This window comes from Aquarana catesbeiana, linkage group LG08 (assembly GCF_042186555.1).
Source record: "Aquarana catesbeiana isolate 2022-GZ linkage group LG08, ASM4218655v1, whole genome shotgun sequence".
NCBI lineage: Eukaryota > Metazoa > Chordata > Amphibia > Anura > Ranidae > Aquarana > Aquarana catesbeiana.
In genome coordinates, this window is record NC_133331.1 from 267,348,175 (window position 1) to 267,368,512 (window position 20,338).

Here is a 20,338-nt window from a genome sequence, read left to right on the forward strand (position 1 = left end):
AGTGCATTATGGGGTGCTTGTCGACTGGTGAACGTCCTGTGAGCGCCCCATATGTTTGTTTGTTCGACTCGAACATCGGGCCCTTACTAATCACTAGAGGGATCACCAGGCAATGAAAGGTGGTCCTAATTCTTCTATATAGATCTTTCTATCACTAGAGGGGTCACCAGTAGGAGGAAGGAGGTCCTGATTCCTCTAAATACACCTTTATATCACTAGAGGGGTTACCAGCAGGAGAAAGGAGGCTCTGATTCCTCTATATAGATCTTTATATTACTAGAGGAGTTACCAGAAGGAGGAGTAAGGTCCTGATTCCCGTATATAGATTTTTTTTTTTTTTTTTTCTTTTCAAAACCTTTATTTTATATCTGAGAAGAAACATCACAACAGATATTAAGTGCTTTCATTTAAGTGCAATTCAAATCGATAATCCGAGGAGGAAAACGGATCTTCTAGGAAGGAAATTCTTCTAATGTATAAAAAGTTTAAAGTCCAACTCCAACCAATCAAAAACTTTTTTTAATTTAATTTTTTTAAAGTTTTGCATAGAACAGGGAGGGGCTATGGATTCTGTGGGGGTTAAGATTTGGAGTTCTTTTCATTGCGGTCCAGGTGACTGACACGCCCATTTCTTATACTGCGGTCACAGGAAAATCCCTCCAGAGGGGTCACCGAAATAAGAAAAATAAATAGATTTTTGTCCGAAGCCAGATTTTAAGCCTTTCCTTCCAGCGATACCAGTTGGATGAGAATTCGGTTCTTTCATACACGAGGCCCAACGTATCCCCAGGATGAGATGTGAAGGTCGATCGATGAAAGTTTTTGGTGAATCTAACCTAGAACCAGCGGGGGGGGGGGGGGACGGGCGGGGGTCTCAGTCCTTGAGGACCAGAGGAGCCTTCACCTGATCCACCGTCTCCTTCCCCACCAAATATTCCACAATGGCCAAACCAAACTCAAAGCTGGTGCCGGAACCGCGACTGGCGAGGATGTGCCCATCCTTCTCCACCCGATTCTCAGAGTATTTGTAGTGATCTCCAATCATCATCTTGTCCTTGGCCAAACCCACAATGGCCAAACCAAACTCAAAGCTGGTGCCGGAACCGCGACTGGCGAGGATGTGCCCATCCTTCTCCACCCGATTCTCAGAGTATTTGTAGTGATCTCCAATCATCATCTTGTCCTTGGCCAGGGGATGGGTGGTGACACTTTTTCCGAATCCAATTCCATGTGCCAGGAGGGCGGAGGGGCCAGCACATATGGCGGCGATCAGAGCTTTCCTCCCATCTTGTTCCTGTAAGACTTTCTTCACCGCCGGAGACTCTGACAAGTTCTGAGCTCTGAGAATCCCTCCAGGAAGGACCACAACATCATACGGACCCTGTTTGCGCGCCTCCTCTAGACTGCTGTCCGGACAGATGACGACGTCTCGGCTGCACTGGACGGGTTCTTTGCCTGTCAGACCGCCGACCGTCACCGAGATCCCAGCCCTCCTCATCACATCTGTAGGGATCACAGTCTCCATCTCCTCCGCTCCCTTAGCGAGGATCACCAGAGCTCTCTTACAGGACATGTTGCTGGAAGATTCTGCAAAAGTGAAATGTCAGCGATAGCAAAGAGTATATAGATCTTTAGTTATCACTAGAGGGGTCACCAGCAGGGGGAAGGAGGGCCTGATTCCTTTATATATATCTTTATATCACTAGAGGGATAACCAACAGGGATAAGTTATGGAGACCTCACATACAAAAAGATATTGATAAGATAGAATGAGTCCAGAGACGGGTAACAAAAATGATGAAAGGTCTGGGGATAAAACATTTGGAAAGAGACTTCAGGAACTTAAAGCAGAGTTCCGCCGAAAAATAAAAGTCAGCAGCTAAAAATACTGCAGCTTCTGACTTTTAATATATGGACACTTACCTGTCCAGGGTGCCCGCGATGTTGGCACCCGAAGCCAATCTGTCCCTCTGGTGGAGGTGCCGCGATCTTCGGTAAGGGAATCAGGAAGTGAAGCCTTACGGCTTCACAGCCTGGTTTCCTACGGCGCATGCGCGATCTCACTGGTCCCTGCTGTCTTCTAGGACCTGTGTGTCTCGCAGAAAACAGCAGGGGGGACGGAGGAGGAGCCGGACTTGGCATAGATCGCCGCGGATACTGCGGTGATCTATGCCCGGAAGTGGGAGCAAATACCTGGATTACACAGGTATCTGCTCCCCCCCCCTGAAAGGTGCCAAATGTGATACTGGTGGGGGGGAGGAATCCGAAAAGCAGAAGTTGCATTTTTGGGTGGAACTCCGCTTTAATATGTACAGTCTGGAAGAAAGAAGGGAAAGGAAAGACATGATTGAAACCTTCAAATACATCAAGGGGGTGAATAAGGTTCAGGAGGGCAGTATTTTCAATACAAATCTAAAAACAAGAACATGAGGACATGTCCTCAAACTAACTGGAGGAAAGTTCAAAACTAATCTTAAAAAGCATTATTTTACTGAAAGGGTAGTTGATAGACTTCCAGTAGAGGAAGCGAGTTAGCCAATAGTAAATGGCTTCAAACATGCTTGGGACAAACATAGATCTATACTCAGACAAAAAAAATTAACAAAAAAAAACCAAAAAAATACTAAAACTATGTATAAATAAAAAATAATGGCAGATTCGTTGGACCACTTGATTTTTTTTTTTCTGACTTCACTTTTCTATGTTTATATAAAAGAAAGCAAAATCCATTTTTGGTATATTTAACATGCCCTCATTTTGATATATTTTTGTTTTCTCTGATGGCATATTTCCATGTTGGCTCCTCTGATCTTAGAGATGTACTTGAATACTACATATATTCTTAAATGGACAAGGTTGTTTTCTTACACTTGTGATGTGTAGAGATGTATTGTTTTAAGGAAACGCAAGTAGAAATATATTCAACCTAAAAGGAAGCAAAATGTATGTGTGTGTGTGTGTGTGTGTGTGTGTGTGTGTGTGTGTGTGTGTGTGTGTGTGTGTGTGTATATATATATATATATATATATATATATATATATATATATATATATATATATATACATTTTTTTTTTCTTACTTATTTCATTTTTTGTGTTGTCCAACGCGGTTAAAAAGGTATTGGAGATTTGTAATTTTTTTGATGATTTATGTTTTAAGACATAGAAGATGCCAGAGTATTTAAAATTAGAACTCTAACTGAGTACGGCAGTGACTGTCAGAAAGACCCTCACTGACCATCATAGTAGTACTGTGCTATTGTATGTGCAGGGATGAAGAAAAAGGGAAATGGTTTTGGGCTGAATAGACTTTGTGGGAAAACACAAAAGTAAAGCTAATGAAATATCTGGACTGACTATATTGATGGTAGGACATGATTGGGGCAATTGTGGCTGGTAGGTGGAATCAGGGTTAAGAAAATCTGTAAGTTTACATTTGTTCTATGGTATGACAGACCCAGCCAGAACAGGAGTTTTTGGAGGGGACTCTTACCCACTGACCATGGCCTATGCCTTTTAAGGGAACACTACTCTTTGGGAGGTGTATGCCTGGGGGACCATTGGAGTGGTCTTCTTTCTGATTCAAATTCATGTCTCCCCAAAACACACAGGCTCTGGAAATCTAAGCCCAGGATCCATGTTTAGGGCCTAGATGCCTCACTACCAACAATAACTGCTTCACACTGTGAGGCTCATAGCAGATGTTAATAGAATCAGCTCAAGCCACCTGTCTGGGGTCTCCTAATGAAGTTACCTATTGTTTCTGTCTGTCTGATCATCTCATGCAGAGGTGATTGATATTGTGACCACTGTACACTTTATTATCCAACCATTGTGGGATGTTTATGTTTATGATGCGTTATGCACTTTGCATCCATGGTGTAGGAGCTTGGTGCCGAATAGCCTGGGTGGGCACTGAGTCATCCAGGTAGCTAGTTGTTTCATTAACTTACTGTTTATAGTATATGTTGGCTGTCCCTTAGCCATGTTGATTAGATTCCTGTTTACAGTTTGCATTGTTAGGTTAATATGATCAGGAGGGGAATGTCATCCTGTGGGGTATAAAGTATGTGTCTGAGTTTCAATAAACAGTCATTCCTTTGGATTTTACCTCACATCTTGTCTTTGTACGATGACTGGGGTAAAAAGGGCTGGCATTAGCTCTTGGTCTGCTCGGTGTGGAGGGCAGGGAGGCACTCTTTGGCAGAAAGCAGCACCTAATCGGGTGCTAAGTGATTTCGTCACATATGGGAAATAGTATGTGTTGGGAGGCAGTGGCGGCTGGTAAAGTTTTAAGATGGTGGGGCGCCAGACCCCGCCCTTCCTTTTTGACCCCTCACACTTCTCAGAAGCCCCACCCCTTATAGACTCCACCCACTCTGTACACAATGTACAGTGTAACTCAACTGTCAGTCCTAATTCTCAATAAAATTCTGATGGCTCATTCATCCATTACATACCAAAAGTAAAAGAACTACATTAGCTGTGAGGTCTGTACAGGAACCCAGCACAGACTGGTATTATGTGGGTTTTCCTATCCCATGAAGCTCCATCCTAATTCCTTATTTTATAGTAGGAATATTAGTAATCCTACACTAACCTAATCACTGACACATGATGAGCCATAGAAATGTCCCTGGTTTTTCGAACTGACCAGCTTCACAAACATAAACCTTCATTATCTGTCAATAAAAGTTTAAAAAGTAATTATAAAATCAGGCAATTTAAGATGGCATTCATTGAAAAGCAGTTATTTTCGAGAATTACTTGACTCAACACAATCCGGAGATCCTTCGTTAAATTCTGTTTGTCTAGACCACCAAATCAGCAGATTAATTTTCTGCTCAGATTTGAACAGAAATCGCAAATTTTTATAGAGTGAGTGGTTTGACACACTCTTGTTGTTCTTGTTCTTTTCAGTTTTCAGTTTGCTGTTTTATTTTCCCAAGTTCAGAAATTTGCAAGTCTCACTGAATTTTTTAAAGAAGTTCCATTCCACAATACAGACTTCCTGTTCTTATCCAAGTGGACACAAGGACCCACACCTTCAAACCACAGATTCCTTCCACCAGCAGGTTCATCATCAGGGTAAGACTTTATTAACTTTATAAGAAATACACCACCCCCCTTCCAAAGGGGTATCTGTGTTCCTAACAATGGCTTTTAAAATCACATCCTTGAATGTCAACAGCCTTAACAGCCCACAGAAGAGGCATATATTATGGAGGGAAGCCCGTACCCAAAATTGCGATGTATTCTGCATCCAAGAAACCCATTTCAAGGCACAGAACCATGCAAGCCTGGCGCACAGTCAATACCCTCATGCCTATTTTGCATGCGCTCCAACCAAAAAAAGAGGAGTTGCCATTTTAGTAAAGCAAACAGTGGCATTTCAACACATCTCCAGCCAATGTGACAAAGATGGTAGGTATATTATTCTATCATGCGAGATTAATAATACAGCCTACACCGTCGTAAATGTCTATGTACCAAACACTAGGCAAATAAGTTTTTTAAATAGAGCAAAAGAGGAAAAAATGGTGGGACTTTATATGAAGCACATAACTCAGTCAGATGAACCAATCATTGTATACCATAATTATTACAAAAGGTGTACATACACATGTAAGGTAGTAAGAAAAAATTAATACAATAATATAATATTAGATCTCATTAGATAAATAAAATTCAAAATAATTCATGATAGAACAAATGTCTCAACATATTGTGCATAGTAGTTATGGTATAATATAGTAATGGATTTCAATAAGTAAGACCTGAACAATTTATAATATACAACACTTGTCTGAACATCTTGGTACATGATAATAAACATATGGTATGTAAACTGCAATTGTAATGGTAGCATATAGGCATAGTAGCAATAAGAAATTAGTTCATTCTAATAGACTGTAATATCGGGGATAGAGGTATATGTTACTATTGCCTCATATAAAGTCCCAACCCATTTTAGCTTTATGCTTTGTTTTTCTCAAGTTTTTTAAATAAGCTTTGGAAGAAAGTCAAACAACACAGTCCCGGCCACATCATCCTTTGCGGTGACCTAAACGCTATTTCCAATCATCAGTTGGACATATCGAACAAAACACACAGAAAAGGTTTTAGAACTACTATAAGTAACTTTACCAACTGGAATAATCTTTATGACGTTTGCAGATGCCAGCACTCCACCGAGAAAGACTATACCTTCTTCTCTCAGGTCCACTTACTCCAGGATAGACACATTTATACTGGACAAATTCCTATTACAGAAAATTTCTCACTCAGACATTGGAAACATCAGGTGGGCTGACCACGCTCTGGTGTCTATATCCGTGGGGAACCATGGATTCTCAACCCGGGCCAATAGATGGAAAAACGATGTACATCTATTCTCAGATCCAGTAATCTCACTGGACATTGAGAAATCGTTATTAGAATTCAAGCTACAGTCGTTACATTGCCAAAACCAGGGAAGGAGCCGGACAGAGCACAGAATTTTAGACCCATTTCACTTTTAAATGTTGATCTAAAAGTGTATGCCAAAATACTAGCAAATAGAATCTCACGTCTACTCCCTGCACTGATGCAGCCTGATCAGGTTGGATTCGTAGCGGGCAGGTAAGCCACAGATGCAACAAGATGAATATTACATTTAATACATTCTGCAACCAAATTTAAGAGGCACTCAGTCCTCCTGTCATTGGACACTGAGAAGGCCTTTGACAGGATTCACTGGGGCTATCTCTCACATGTTCTCACAAAATTTGGATTCACAGGCCAAATCTGGGAGCCTCCTCTCCCAGTCGATGCCTGTTTAGGAGAAACGTACGTTGGGTGGAGCCAGAGGACCTGACGTCACCACACTCTCAGCTGATCGGCTTCGGCGTCGGCTGTGTTTTTTAATTGCTACGGTGTTTTACTCTGCCAATGCTTTGATGTCAGTTGTTCATTCATGGATTAAAGCATTTTAAACTACTGCACAATGAAGCGCCTCTTTTTCTTTTAAAATATACTATATCCTGCTATGAGTGGTCTTGCTGGAGCAGCTAATGGAGGAGAGCGTTCCTGATTGCCGCCTCTGAAATTTCAACTACCAGGCATGGAGGGAAGTCTGTCTCTACTCAAAGACCAGCTGTTCCTGACCCCGAGAGGAGTTTGTTCAGGCTCGTATGATCTCTGTGGTGGGGATCCATCAAATCTGGTAAGCAGCCCCCTTTTCCTATTTCTGCACTGTCTTAGAAGATTCATAGAAGATTTACTGAAGATTCAAAGAGGAATCACACCTCCGGTTTATGATACCATCATTTTCCATATGAACTATAATTTTTTCATTTCTTTATAGTCACATTATTATTTGAGTAGCTCACTGAACTTTTTTCTTTATACTGTATAAAACCTCATGTTCAAGGTTTTTTAGTTGCAGCACTCAGGATTATTTATGTTTCATATATTTGCGATTTTGTGTTTTTTTTATGCACTTTTAAAATAGATTTTCACTAATTTAAATTTCACATTGGTTTATCACAGTTGGGGTAGCGCAGAACATTTACCATATATTAAGTTAACTAACCCACTTTCACAACTGTACGCCTCCAATTTTGAACCTCTGATAAGCAATTTGACACAAGAAATGCTTAGACTTAGGAAATTCTATCTTTTCTGGTCAGGAAGGTTAGCGGCACATAAAATGATTCTGCTTCCCAAGTTGCTGTATTACTTTAGAGCACTCCCAATTCAATTACCATCTTAATTTTACATAAATATGCAACAAGCTCTATCCAAATTTATATGGGAGGGGAAAAAGGCCAGATGCCCCCATAACATTCTTATAAAACACAGGAAAATAGGGGGCATGGGAGTTCCAGATATCAGAGACTACCATATTGCAGCAATTTTAGATCAAGTCAAGTCATGGTTTGTCACCTCCGACCAATTTCATTGGTGTAAAGCAGAACAGGCACAGGTAGACAAAGGTGATATTAAAATCTTATTGTTCTCCACAACCCTAAATAAGCAATTAACCTATAAGAGTCACCCGACCATAGCTGCTGCATTAATCGCATGGGAATACTTCATGGTGAATAAGAATCCACACGTTGACCATAAAAATGTACCCATCCCTGTGACAGCGCTTTCGTTTCTATCCCCAGACCTATATATACGACACTGGAAGAAATACGGCACCAAAAATATATCAGATCTGTTTAATCAGGACTGTATCAAACCGTTCTCAGAATTACAACATACAAACTCTCTCCCTGCGAAGGAATTCATGATGTATGCAAAGGTTACTAGCATTTTAAATGATGCCAAGGTTCAATATGTAAGAATTCCAGAATCTGTTTACAAATTGTGGAATTCAGCCCTTACTCCCACAAAATGAATTACAGAATTCTATAATCTATTACACAGTAAACTCCACTTTGAAACCCCAAAGCAACTTTTAAAATGGGAATCAGTTAAACATAACAGTTTCTCAGAAGCAATGGAGTCGTGCAATTAAAACCAACTATACTCATACCAAATGTTCTAACTTCAGAGAAATAGCCCAGAAGATACATTTGAGATGGTACAGAACCACATATACAATAGCACAGTTTATGAAAAATTCATCTAATCTCTGTTGGAGGGAATGTGGACAAGTGGGTAATTTAGCCCACATGTTTTGGTTCTGTATATCCCTACGTAGTTTCTGGGTTACAATAGCACGACTGATTGCAAAACTAACAGGAATACTTTACAAATTGAAAGCTGAACAAGCTCTTCTAAGCATTGACCTTGACATCTACGCAGCTCCTAGTCGCACATTGGTGATGCACATTCTATATGCAGCTTGATTGGTGATTGCCCGTAAATGGAAATCTACAGCATCTCCTACTATGAGGGAAGTAATACACTTGGTAAATGCTTACGAGAAAACCATAGCCTTTAGGGAGAGACGACAAAAAGAATTTACAAAATGCTGGTCCTTATGGGAAAAATACAATGAGGAACACAAACATTATAAATAGAAAGGCCTGTCACTTATACTGAGTAATCCACCTATTAAGTGCCTTAGCTAAAACCAGACTTCTTGAGGTCCAAATATAATCTGTGGACATAGGCGTGCACACAGGGTGTGCCGGGTGTGCCTGGGCACACCCTAATCCCCCCTATGACAGCCAGGGCTTTTTTCTAGGGAAAATGCTGGGTTTGCTAATGGACACTCACTGGCAGTGACAGTGCTGCCAGTGAGACAATTTTGATTGGTAAGTATACCCCCTAGACTCCCCTTATGAGAACTGCAGCCACGGAGTAAGCTGACAGCTGGCCACATTTCCCGATGCTCCCTCTATAGTTCCGGCAAGTGATCTCTTACTGTAGGTGGTGGAGTGATACAGCTGCACTCCGCCTTCCCTCCAGTGCCTCTTCTGCTGCCATAGGATAGGAGGTAAGCAGCATCTAGTGGGGAGCATGGATGAATCTAGGAGGGTAGAATCCACTTCATTTACAAGACTCTGTCAGCAGAAATACCCCCGTCCTCCCCCCTCCTCCACACCACCTGAAAAGGAGAGGAGAGAGGACTCAATCCTCTCTGGCTCCTCCAGCCCCACCCCCTGTGTCTGCCCTGCCCACACTGCAATCCTTGTGTGCAGCCTGTGTCTGAGAAAGGAGATGTGTGGGGGGCGGGAGAGTTTATGTTCAGCAGCTGGAAGATCCGTGGGGGCGGCTCCACTGATTGTCCTGTGTGATCCTACAGATACCAGCCAGGTGAGTGAGCAGTCCCTCATCTCCCTCCCCTTTCTCCCTCATCTCCCTCCCCTCTCCCCCCCTCCAGGAGCTGCCAAGTTGCTTTCTTGTCCAGCTAGCACGTAGGGATGACTTAACTGTTAAGTCAGGGGGCACTGTGCCATGCTCTGATGTCAGGGGGCACTGTGCCATGTTCTGATGTCAGGGGGCACTGTGCCATGCTCTGATGTCAGGGAGCACTGTGCCATGCTCTGATGTCAGGGGGAACTGTGCAATGTTCTGATGTCAGGGGAAACTACTGTGCCATGTTCTGATGTCAGGGGAAACTACTGTGCCATGCTCTGATGTCAGGGGGCACTGTACCATGCTCTGATGTGATGTCAGGGGACACTGTGCCATGCTCTGGTGTAAAGGGGCACTGTGCAATGCTCTGATGTTAGGGGGAACTACTGTGTCATGCTCTGATGTAAGGTGCACTGTGCCATTCTCAGATGTAAGGGGCACTGTGCCATGCTCTGATGTGAGGGGTACTGTGCCATGCTCTGATGTCAGGGGGCACTGTGCCCCTCTGCGGGCAATCTGGTACTAACTGACACTGGCTGGCGGGGTCACGAACTGACACTGATGTCACTAGTGCAGTGATAATACAGTAATACAGTGATAATACTATACACTGCACCATAGTTGCCAACATTGCAAAAAAAATATGTAGGACACTTTTTTGGCTGTAGGCGGAGCCGTAGAATAATTAGGGGCGGATCATTCGTTTGTAGGCGTGGCCTAGCAAAAAATGACAAGTGTGGCGCGGGAAGCGCGCCGCGGCAAAAAATGGGCGTAGCTTACGCGTAAAGGTGGGCGTGGCTTAAATGGGCATGGCTCAAGAGGGTGTGGTTAGAATCTGAGATAAATGAGGGATGGAGAGGGAAAGGGGGAGAAGGAAAGGGGGAGAGGGGAATGACGGGACAGCAGCCCCAGATCCTACACAATAGAAATATGTGTATTCTAGAAAGTTTAACAATCAGCAGATAAGGATAATCCAAACACCTGGTGTTAACGCTTCAATCATCCCGGCACCATGGTTGTTATGGTGTCAGGATGATTGAAGCGCATTATTTCTATTATTACATTGTAATATAAAATTAAATCATTCAACTCACCATAATGCCGAATCAGTGGGATCCCTGAGCGTGTCACTAGCCACGTCGCGTGCCACCAGCAGAGTCTGTCCTTGCATCAGGTGCCCCCGGCAGAGCCTGTCCTTGCATCAGGTGCCCCCGCCAGAGTCTGTCCTTGCATCAGGTGCCCCTGGCAGAGTCTGTCCTTGCATCAGGTGCCCCCGGCAGAGTCTGTCCTTGCACCAGGTGCCCCCGGAAGAGTCTGTCCTTGCATCAGGTGCCCCCGGCAGAGTCTGTATAGACCCCCTCAGTGCAGACCCCCCTCTATTAGTGCAGCCCCCCCCTCAGTGCATCCCCCCTCTATTAGTGCAGACCCCCCCTAGGTGCAGCCCCCCCTCTATTAGTGCAGACCCCCCCCAGGTGCAGCCCCCCCCTCAATTAGTGCAGCCCCCTCTCTATAAGTGCAGACCCCCCCTAGGTGCAGCCCCCCCTCAATTAGTGCAGCCCCCTCAATGCAGCCCCCCCCTCTATTAGTGCAGACCCCCCCTCAATTAGTGCAGCCCCCTCAGTGCAGCCCCCCTCAATTAGTGCAGCCCCCTCAGTGCAGACCCCCCCTCAATGCAGCCCCCCCTCACCCCCCGCTCAGTGCAGGTGCGGCCGGCCGGTGTTCTGTTTGCCGAGAAAGTTCCCCTCGGCAAGTATGGACCCCCTCTACTGCGCAGGCGCAGCGCTTGCGCAGTACGGGGCAGGGGAACTTAGTTTTGGCAAGACACGGCGCCGTCGCCGTTGTCTTCTCCTTCAGTGGAGAGGGGAGGGGACAATTTAACAGAAAACTGACCAATGTTTTGTACGCATTGTTATTGGAGCATGTAAACTCCAGTATATGTGTATGTTACTTTTGCAAGATTCAATAAAAAACATATTAAAAAAAAAAAAAAGAAAAAACCCTTTCACATTAAGCAGGCCGCTAGCAGGGGGCACTGTCATCCACTTCTGGGAGGCCGTCATATGAGGGCCTCCTGTGATTGCACCCATTGCTGGGCGCGGGCAGCCCACTCTGGGGTTGATTTACTAAAGGCAAATAGACTGTGCACTTTGTGAAGTGCAGTTGCACTCTGCAAGGGCAGTTACTCCAGAGCTTAGTAAATGAGGTAAAGCCTCACTTTGCAAATAATACCCAATCATGTGCAAAGTGAATTAAAAAAAAAATGCTTTTTTGCTTGCACATGATTGGATGATGGAAGTCAGCAGAGCTTTTGCTCATTTAACTCATTTTTGCTCATTTAAGTTCTGAAGCAACTGCTCCTACAGAGTACAACTGCACTTTGCAAAGTGCACAGTCTGTTTGCCTTTAGTAAATCAACCCTTCTGTGTTCGCAGTGTGCTTTGCACACTGGTGTGCGGCACAGTGGTGTAGTGGATAGCACCCTCGCCTAGCAGTAAGAAGAGTCGCTGGTTCAAATCCCAACCACAACACTACCTGCCTGGAGTTTGCATGTTCTCCCTGTGCCTGCGTGTGTTTCCTCCGGGTACTCCGGTTTCCCCCCACACTCCAAAGACATGCTGGTAGGTTAATTGGATCCTGTCTAAATTGTCCCTAGTATGTATGAATGTGAGTTAGGGACCTTAGATTGTAAGCTCCTTGAGGGTAGGGACTGATGTGAATGTATATGTAAAGCTCTGCATAAATAGACGGCGCTATATAAGTACCATAAATAAAATAAAATAAATAATCAGTACAGCTATCATTCGAAAATGCATTATAACACATGACATCACTTCCGAATTTTATTTCTGTCGTGCAGGAATTAGCATGCATTAAAAACCGGACGGTCATTCATCCGATAATCTCATCGTTTGTCTGGGACATTAATTCCCTAAAGGAGGAAATGGAAAATCAGATACTTGTATCCTTGCAAAACTGGTATTCACTGAACTTGTGTCTTACAGCATCCAAAGGAGCTTGTGCTATGAAACTGGACCAATGAATTTTACCAAACATTTGGGCAATATAATGTGTTTTAGTGCATCAAAAAAAGTGTTTTTTTCCCAAAAAAATTGCGTTAGAAAAATCTCTGCACCAATACGATGTGAACAAAAAAATTGCAACACCCACCGTTTTATTCTGTAGGGCCTATGCTTTAAAAACATATATAATGTTTGGGGGTTCAAAGTAAATTTTCTAGCAAAATTTTTTATGTAAACAAAAAGTGTCAGATAGGACTTGGTGATTCAAGTGGTTAGAAGAGTGGGTGATGTGTGGCATAAACTTCTAAATGTTGTGCATAAAATGCCAGGACAGTTCAACCCCCCCCCCCCCCCAATTGGAAAGTAGACACCCCAAGCTATTTGCTGAGAGGCATGTTGAATCCATGGAATATTTTATATTTTGGGAAAATTACAATTTTTTTTACACAAAGTTCTCACTAAATGATATTTTGCTCAAACATGCCAAGGTTATATGTGAAATTACACCCCAAAATACATTCTGCTGCCTCTCCTGAGTACAGGGATACCACATGTGTAAGACTTTTTGGGAGCCTAGCCGCGTACGGGGCCCCGAAAACCAATCACCGCCTTCAGGCTTTCTAAGGGCGTAAATTTTTGATTTCCCTTCCTCACTACCTATCACAGTTTCAGGGGCCATGAAATGTTCAGATAGCACAAAACCCCCCTTAATGACCCCATTTTGGAAAGTAGACACCCCAAGCTAGACTGCCAAAAAGTCTCACACATGTGGTATCCCCGTACTCAGGAGAAGCAGCAGAATGTATTTTGGGGTGTTATTTCACATACACCCATGGCACGTTTGAGCAATATATCATTTAGCCCAGGTTCACACTGGGCTGCGGGAATGAAGCCATGTGAGTTCAGCTGAACTCGCACTATTTCACTCCCCCTTGTCAGTCCCGATTTCGGCTGCGATTTCAGAGATATCTGTGCAGTCAATGTCGGATTGTCGGATACATTGTCAGATGTCAATGTAAATTGCGTCCCGAAATCACAAACAGTAGTACAGAAACTACTTTTTGAAATCGGCGCAGCGCACTGATTAGGACAGTGTCATTGCTGGCAAATGCCGCCGATTTGACATGTCAATTCGCATGTCAAAACGCACCAGTGTGAACCAGGGCTTAGTGACAACTTTGTGTAAAAAAATGAAAAATTTTAATTTTCCAAAATATAAAATATTCAATGGACTCACCATGCCTCTCAGAAAATAGCTTGGGGTGTCTACTTTCCAAAATGGGGTCATTTGTGGGGGTTTTGTGCTATCTTGACATTTCATGTCCTCCGTAACTGTGATAGGTAGTGAGCAAGTGAAATCCCCATTTTACGCCCTTAAAAAGCCTGAAGGCGGTGCTTGGTTTTCAGAGTCCCGTACGCGGCTAGGCTCCCAAAAAGTCTCACACATGTGGTATCCCCATACTCAGGAGAAGCAACAGAATGTATTTTAGGGGGTAATTCCACATATACCCATGGCATGTGTGAGCAATAAATCATTTCAGTGACAATTTTGTTTAAAGAATTTTTCTCACCTCACCTTCCAGGATGGCAACACATGAGAGATGAGAGGCTCCTCCCTACAGGAAACACAATCAGTTCACAGCTGTTTAAAAGGCCCCACCTTACCCCTTGTCCCTTAGTATTGATTGTGTTTCTCCCACAGCGAAACGTTTGTTTTTTTTCTCTGACCAGAAGACTAAAAAGAGGCATTTGTGCAGGCGGTCCGGGCATATTCAACCCCCCCTGTAGCTTGCCACTCAGCAGCTCGGGTCTCCTCCTGTCCTTCCCTGGTGCAGCGGGCGCCATTTTGCTGAAACCCAAAGGATGTAAGACACCAAGGGAAAAACTTGGTGCGCTCCAAACCTCATTCTCATTCTCATTCTCAGGTTGAAACTTCCTGTCAGCAGGAAGAATGTGGAGCATGCCCAGCGCGACCCAGCAGTGGGCTTAAAGCGTGGGGGAGACGCCAGATCCGCCTGGCTGCTGAGGCTGAAGCATCCCTGTCCCAAACCAGGGCTCAGCTGCAAGGAGCTAAAAGTCTGTCTGAGCCCACCTCATGGTAAAGGAGGATGGAAAGACAGCACAGATGGCTTCGGGCAAGTGCAAACCGATGCCGGGTAAGTGCTGTTTACCTACTATGTGGGGTGACACCAGATTAAGAAGTAAACCCCCATGCTCTCACCCCTTGGGATGGGGGCCTGGAGCCATGATACAGGGGGCAGGAAGAGTGACTGTTGGTTGTTCCCTCTTCCAGACATCCCAACATGCAAAAACTCATTTCAGGGAGGTGGCAAACTCATTTCAGGGAGGTGGCGCTCCGTGCACGCCCCCCCCCACCAATTTAACACAACTACAGAATGATCAAACAAAATGGAATCAGTATACAGAGGTTTACTTCTTCTAAGAGATATTAAAGGAACACTCTAACCACCATGACCACTACAGTGATTTGAAGTGGCCATGGTCGTAGGAGTCAGTATGTGCAGTGTTTCTGCTTGAAACAGGTAGGGGGGCTTAGAGAGAGAGAAGTGGGGCTGAGAGAGAGAGGGGTGCTGAAGGAGAGAGGGGGGCTCTGAGAGAGAGGGGTGCTGAGAGGGGGGAGAGCTGAGAGAGGGGGGCGCTGAAGGAGAGAGGGGGGCTCTGAGAGAGAGGGGTGCTGAGAGGGGGGAGAGCTGAGAGAGGGGGGTACTGAGAGAGGGGAGGGCTGAGAGAGGGGGTGGCTAAGAGACCGGAGGGCTGAGAGAGGGGGTTCTGAGAGAGGGGATGGCTAAGAGAGGGGATGGCTAAGAGAGGGGAGGGCTGAGAGAGGGGGGGTGCTGAGAGAGAGAGGGAGTGCTGAGAAAGGGGAGGTGCTGAGAGAGGGGGGGTGCTGAGAGAGGGGGGGGTGCTGAGAGAGGGAGTGCTGAGAGAGGGGGGGGTGCTGAGAAAACCATTTCACATGGTTTTATTTTCCTATCATTGCAGAGCAGTGTGGACTGTTACGCATACACCAGATTCACATGGTCATGACATGGTCACCTGGTCTTCACCTGGCTGTTGTCTCTGGATGGGACTCCTCACCTCAGCCCGGGGGGGGATGATCAACCTTGTCCCTCTTCTTCCCTTGGATTTAAGGTTGGGTGTCACCATTTAGCCGTACTGTAAGTTACACACCTTTATTTTGAGAGATTGTTCTCCGTTTAAAGGATATCCTATACTTATAGATATCACTGATTTAATTTCAGAGCATTTTACTCGTGATGATTGGCATGAGCCATGAAACGTGCGTCACGTTACATCGTACTGATGCTTAGACAATTTTGGCTCACCATGAAAAATTGATTATGTTCATTGAACTTTTATGAATGGATGAGTGTCTTTTTGTAACTATAATGCTTATTATGTTTTATCTTACTCTTTCTAACTATTACATATTCATGCAAATGTATTACATTATATTGTGTCCTGTATTATAGATTGACACTCTCTATGATGTGATTTGTTATTAATAAATCATTTTATAAATGATTTGAATAAGGTATGCATTCAGTGACTTGCCTCATACAAAGTCCCATTTCTTTCCTCCTTTTGTTGTATACATATCAGGGATGGAGGCTTGTCATTGTTACAATCAGGTTGTGTTAGGTCGCATTCATTATATTGTGAAAAGTGCATTAACTGCATGGAAAGATTGTCTAAGCCAAGCCATTTTGTTATAGGTGTATTAACAAACTGGCTGGGAAACAGGCCTCAGGATTAATGGAAGATTTTCTTAAATCTGTTCAAGAGGAAATGTTGGCCACTATTCAATCTTTCCGCACCTCTGTACCCACATCTCAGATGGTAGACTCAGAGCAACTCACCCCTAAAGAAGGTAATGACCCTGGCCTCTCCCTCCCCCTTCCTTTTTGAAAGAAGTTTTGATCTCAGAAGAGGTGTGTGGGCATGCTGCTCTTGTAGTGTACACAGCCTAACTTGGCAGCTCCCTAGTTGGGACAGCAACTTGGAAGGGGGTGATTTTTGGCCACTATCCTCTTCTCATGTGACCTTGAGGAGAGAAAAGCAAGCCCTGTGGCTGTGGCAAAAGGAAAGGAAATAGTGTGAGTACTTCCCTTTTTTACCTTGGAAGATTAGCAACAGAACCCCTACTAGCAGCCATGTGGATTATGGGCATTGAGATAGGACTCCCTCCCCCAATACAGGGTGCCATAGGCGTGCGCACAGGGTGTGCCGGGTGTGCCTAGGCACACCCTAATCACCCCATGTGCATTATCATTATCCAGGAGCAGCACCAGGTGGGAGGTTGGGGGTGCCAGTGGCCATTGTAAATGCCCCATTATATTAAAATCTAGGTTCAACTTTAGGAACACGTTACACACATAATTAGGGTGTATCGTAATATGCTCCCAATCAACTGGCTTCCACCACCAGAGCCCCCTTCCTGTGACAGCAGGTGGCGCTCATTTGTGTTTGAGCTTTGGGGTGCACATCCTAATTCAATAGGCTGCACACACCTATGCAGGGTGCTACTATCCTTGCCCTTGGGTCTGGGAACAAATAGCCCATAAGCTTTAGCTAGACCAATGTCCACAGCTCCCTTTTACCTCAGGAAATGTGGCTATTGCAACACTTATTTGCCAGCCTCTCACTATAAATCCATCAATAAGGATAAATATAGTGAAGAGTTATTAGACACAATTGGTCTCCTACAGGCTATTTCTGCCACTAAACAACTTATACATTCCTAAAGGGTTAACTGGATGGGATGTGAAGTGGTCTGCAGGTACCTGGTGATTCCAGGAGTAATAGTACAGATTTCCCCTGGTCAGCAATGCACATCAGGTAATCTGAACATACTGGGCCAGCTGCTATGAATCTGGCATGTAGCTCCAAGAGGGTTCATTTAGAGGTTGTTGGCTTTTAAAGGCATGCCTCCTAGTTTTTTTCCCCAAATGGGGGGTGGCACAGCAAGGGGTACCATTGTGAAATATTCTTTTTGTGGGTGTAGCTTGGTATGTATAAACATCTTAACAAGCTCCAACCTATTTATTCCTTCTTACACTGTTTATACCTGTGGTGTGTAAGAGTTAATCTGGACTTCTTGTGGTTTGGGCTACAGCTAGGGTTGCCACCTGTCCAGGATTCACCTGGACAGTTCAGGTTTGGGATCATGCATCCGGGTTTCAGACAGCCTGAAACCTGGACACATTATTTAGACTGGACTATGGCTTCCCAACAGGGTTTCTGGCTGCAGTTGTCTAAGCTGAGATTATCTGTTACACTCTTTCACACTGCCCGAGAGAGGGCTCGATCTGCACCTATTCCTCCTACCCCTACCCCTCTGTGTCTGCCCACACTTCAATCCCCAGTGCTGTGCCTCAGAAAAGGAAAGTTGGGGCTGGAAATGTGAAGTACAGCAGCCTCAGATACATCTGGATGAGAGGTGCTGAATGCCAAGGGGTGAGTGAGCTCACCATCCATCCCTGTCTGTGACTGAAGTCTCCCCCCTTCTCTCTCCTGCCTCTGAGTGAGTACACTAAGGCAAACCAGGGTTCTCAGAGCACCCCTTACATCAAATTTCCCCTTTTTTTTTAGGTGCCCCGTTCAGGGGCATTGGTGCAATAGCAGCAGGGGGAATCGACGCCTCTCAAGGTGATTAGGGTGTGCTCAGGCACACCCGGCACACCCCCTCAGCACGCCTAGGATTGTAACCACCTCTTGTTGGGGCTGGCTTAATTGATCTCTAGGTCTGTGCTCATTAAGATCTTAGATGCTTGGGAGGTTTGGCCTCGCTCTCTAACTACACCCTACTCTTACTTTGAAAGTGGTAGGGCAACAGCTATTGTTACTGTGGAGTTCTTACCCACCTTTTAGACTCCCATTATTTGGAACTATCCTGGTTTTCCTCTGGTGGATGAAGCTTTAGTATATTAAGTCCAGGCTATGTCTTGGTAGATTTTGCCCTTTGTTGGGCAGTTAAATATACCATGACTCTGACTTTATACTTTGCCTGGTTGTACATCAGAAACGCACAATGTGGAAGTTATTTGTGTCTTTACTGGTTGTCTTGCTGCTCATCAGAAATACACAACAGTAAATGATACTGTACTTTGTTGCTAATTAGTAATGCATAGCATTAAGGTCGTTAGCGACTTTTCTGTTGATCATAAGAATGTACCCCGTTGCTAATCAGACATGCACAGCATTTCAATAGCTAGTGACTTTTCTGTTATGACTGTACGCTATTGCTGATATAAAATGCACAGCATTTAAAGTTTTGTTAGCGACTTTTCTGTCGCTCATAAGACTGTAACCTGTTACTAATCAGAAATGCACAGCATTAAAGTTGCTTGTGACTTTTCCGTGATAGGGCTATATGCTGTTGTTAATAAAAAATGCACAGCATTTAAAGTTGTTAGCAATTTTTTTTTTTTGTCGTTCTTAGGACTGTACCCTGTTGCTAATCAGAAATACACAACATTTAAAGTTGCTAGTGACATTTCTGATTGGTCATATGACTATACGCTGTTGCTAATCAAAAATCCACAGCATTGAAAGTTTGTTAGTGACATCTCTGTTGTTCTTAAAGCGGAGTTCCACTCAAAAATGGAACTTCCGCTTTTTGGAATCCCCCCCCCCCCCTCCGGTGTCACATTTGGCACTTTTCAGGGGGGAGGAGGGAGCAGATACCCGTCTAATACAGGTATTTTCTCCCACTTCCTGGCATAGATCACCGCGGTGACCTACGCCACGTCTGGCGCCTACTCTGTCCCCCCTGCTGTCTTCTGGGAGACACACAGGTCCCAGAAGGCAGCAGGGACCAGTGAGGACGCGTAGCGTGACTTGCACATGCGCAGTAGGGAACCAGGAAGTGAAGCCACAAGGCTTCACTTCCTGATTCCCTTACCGATTCCCTTACCGACGATGGCGGCGCCTCCACCCGAGAGCTGAGGGACAAATCGGCTTCGGGACCCGACTTCGCGGGCGCCCTGGACAGGTAAGTGTCCATATATTAAAAGTCAGCAGCTGCAGTATTTGTAGCTGCTGACTTTTAATTTTTTTTTTTTTTTGCGGAACACCGCTTTAAGACTGCACCCTGTTGCTATTCAGAAATGGGCAGCTTTGAAGTTGCTAGTGACATTTCTGTTGGTATTATGACTGTACGCCGTTGCTAATTCAATAAGCACAGCATTTAAAGTTGCTAGTGACATTTCTGCTATATGACTGTACGCTGTTGCTAATTAAAAAGGTACACCATTGGAGCATCAGCAATACACAGCTCTAAAGTTCGTGCCCTTCTGTCCTTAAGTTGCTGCTTTTTTTTTTTTTTTTTTGCCACACTTCAGAAATACACAACACTGCAAGTTTCTGTGTCATTTCTGTTTTTGGCTGCACATCAGAATATGCAACAGTGAAGACTGTTTGCGTCTTTCCTATTTATATTTATTATATAGCCATAGCTTGTTGCACTTTTGAAATTCAGGACTTTGAAGTTTATGTCGTGTC

General features: G+C 44.4%; 1 protein-coding gene across 1 annotated transcript; it reads right to left on the minus strand.

The window, feature by feature from the left end:
* Positions 1-678: 678 nt before the first annotated feature.
* LOC141105377 (protein/nucleic acid deglycase DJ-1-like) lies at positions 679-1,617 on the minus strand. Its single transcript, XM_073595247.1, has 2 exons — positions 1,121-1,617; positions 679-991 (listed from the first exon to the last, which is right to left on the minus strand). The coding sequence occupies exons 1-2, from the start codon at positions 1,571-1,573 to the stop codon at positions 875-877; spliced, it is 570 nt and encodes a 189-aa protein (XP_073451348.1). The 5' UTR covers positions 1,574-1,617; the 3' UTR covers positions 679-874.
* Positions 1,618-20,338: the final 18,721 nt, after the last annotated feature.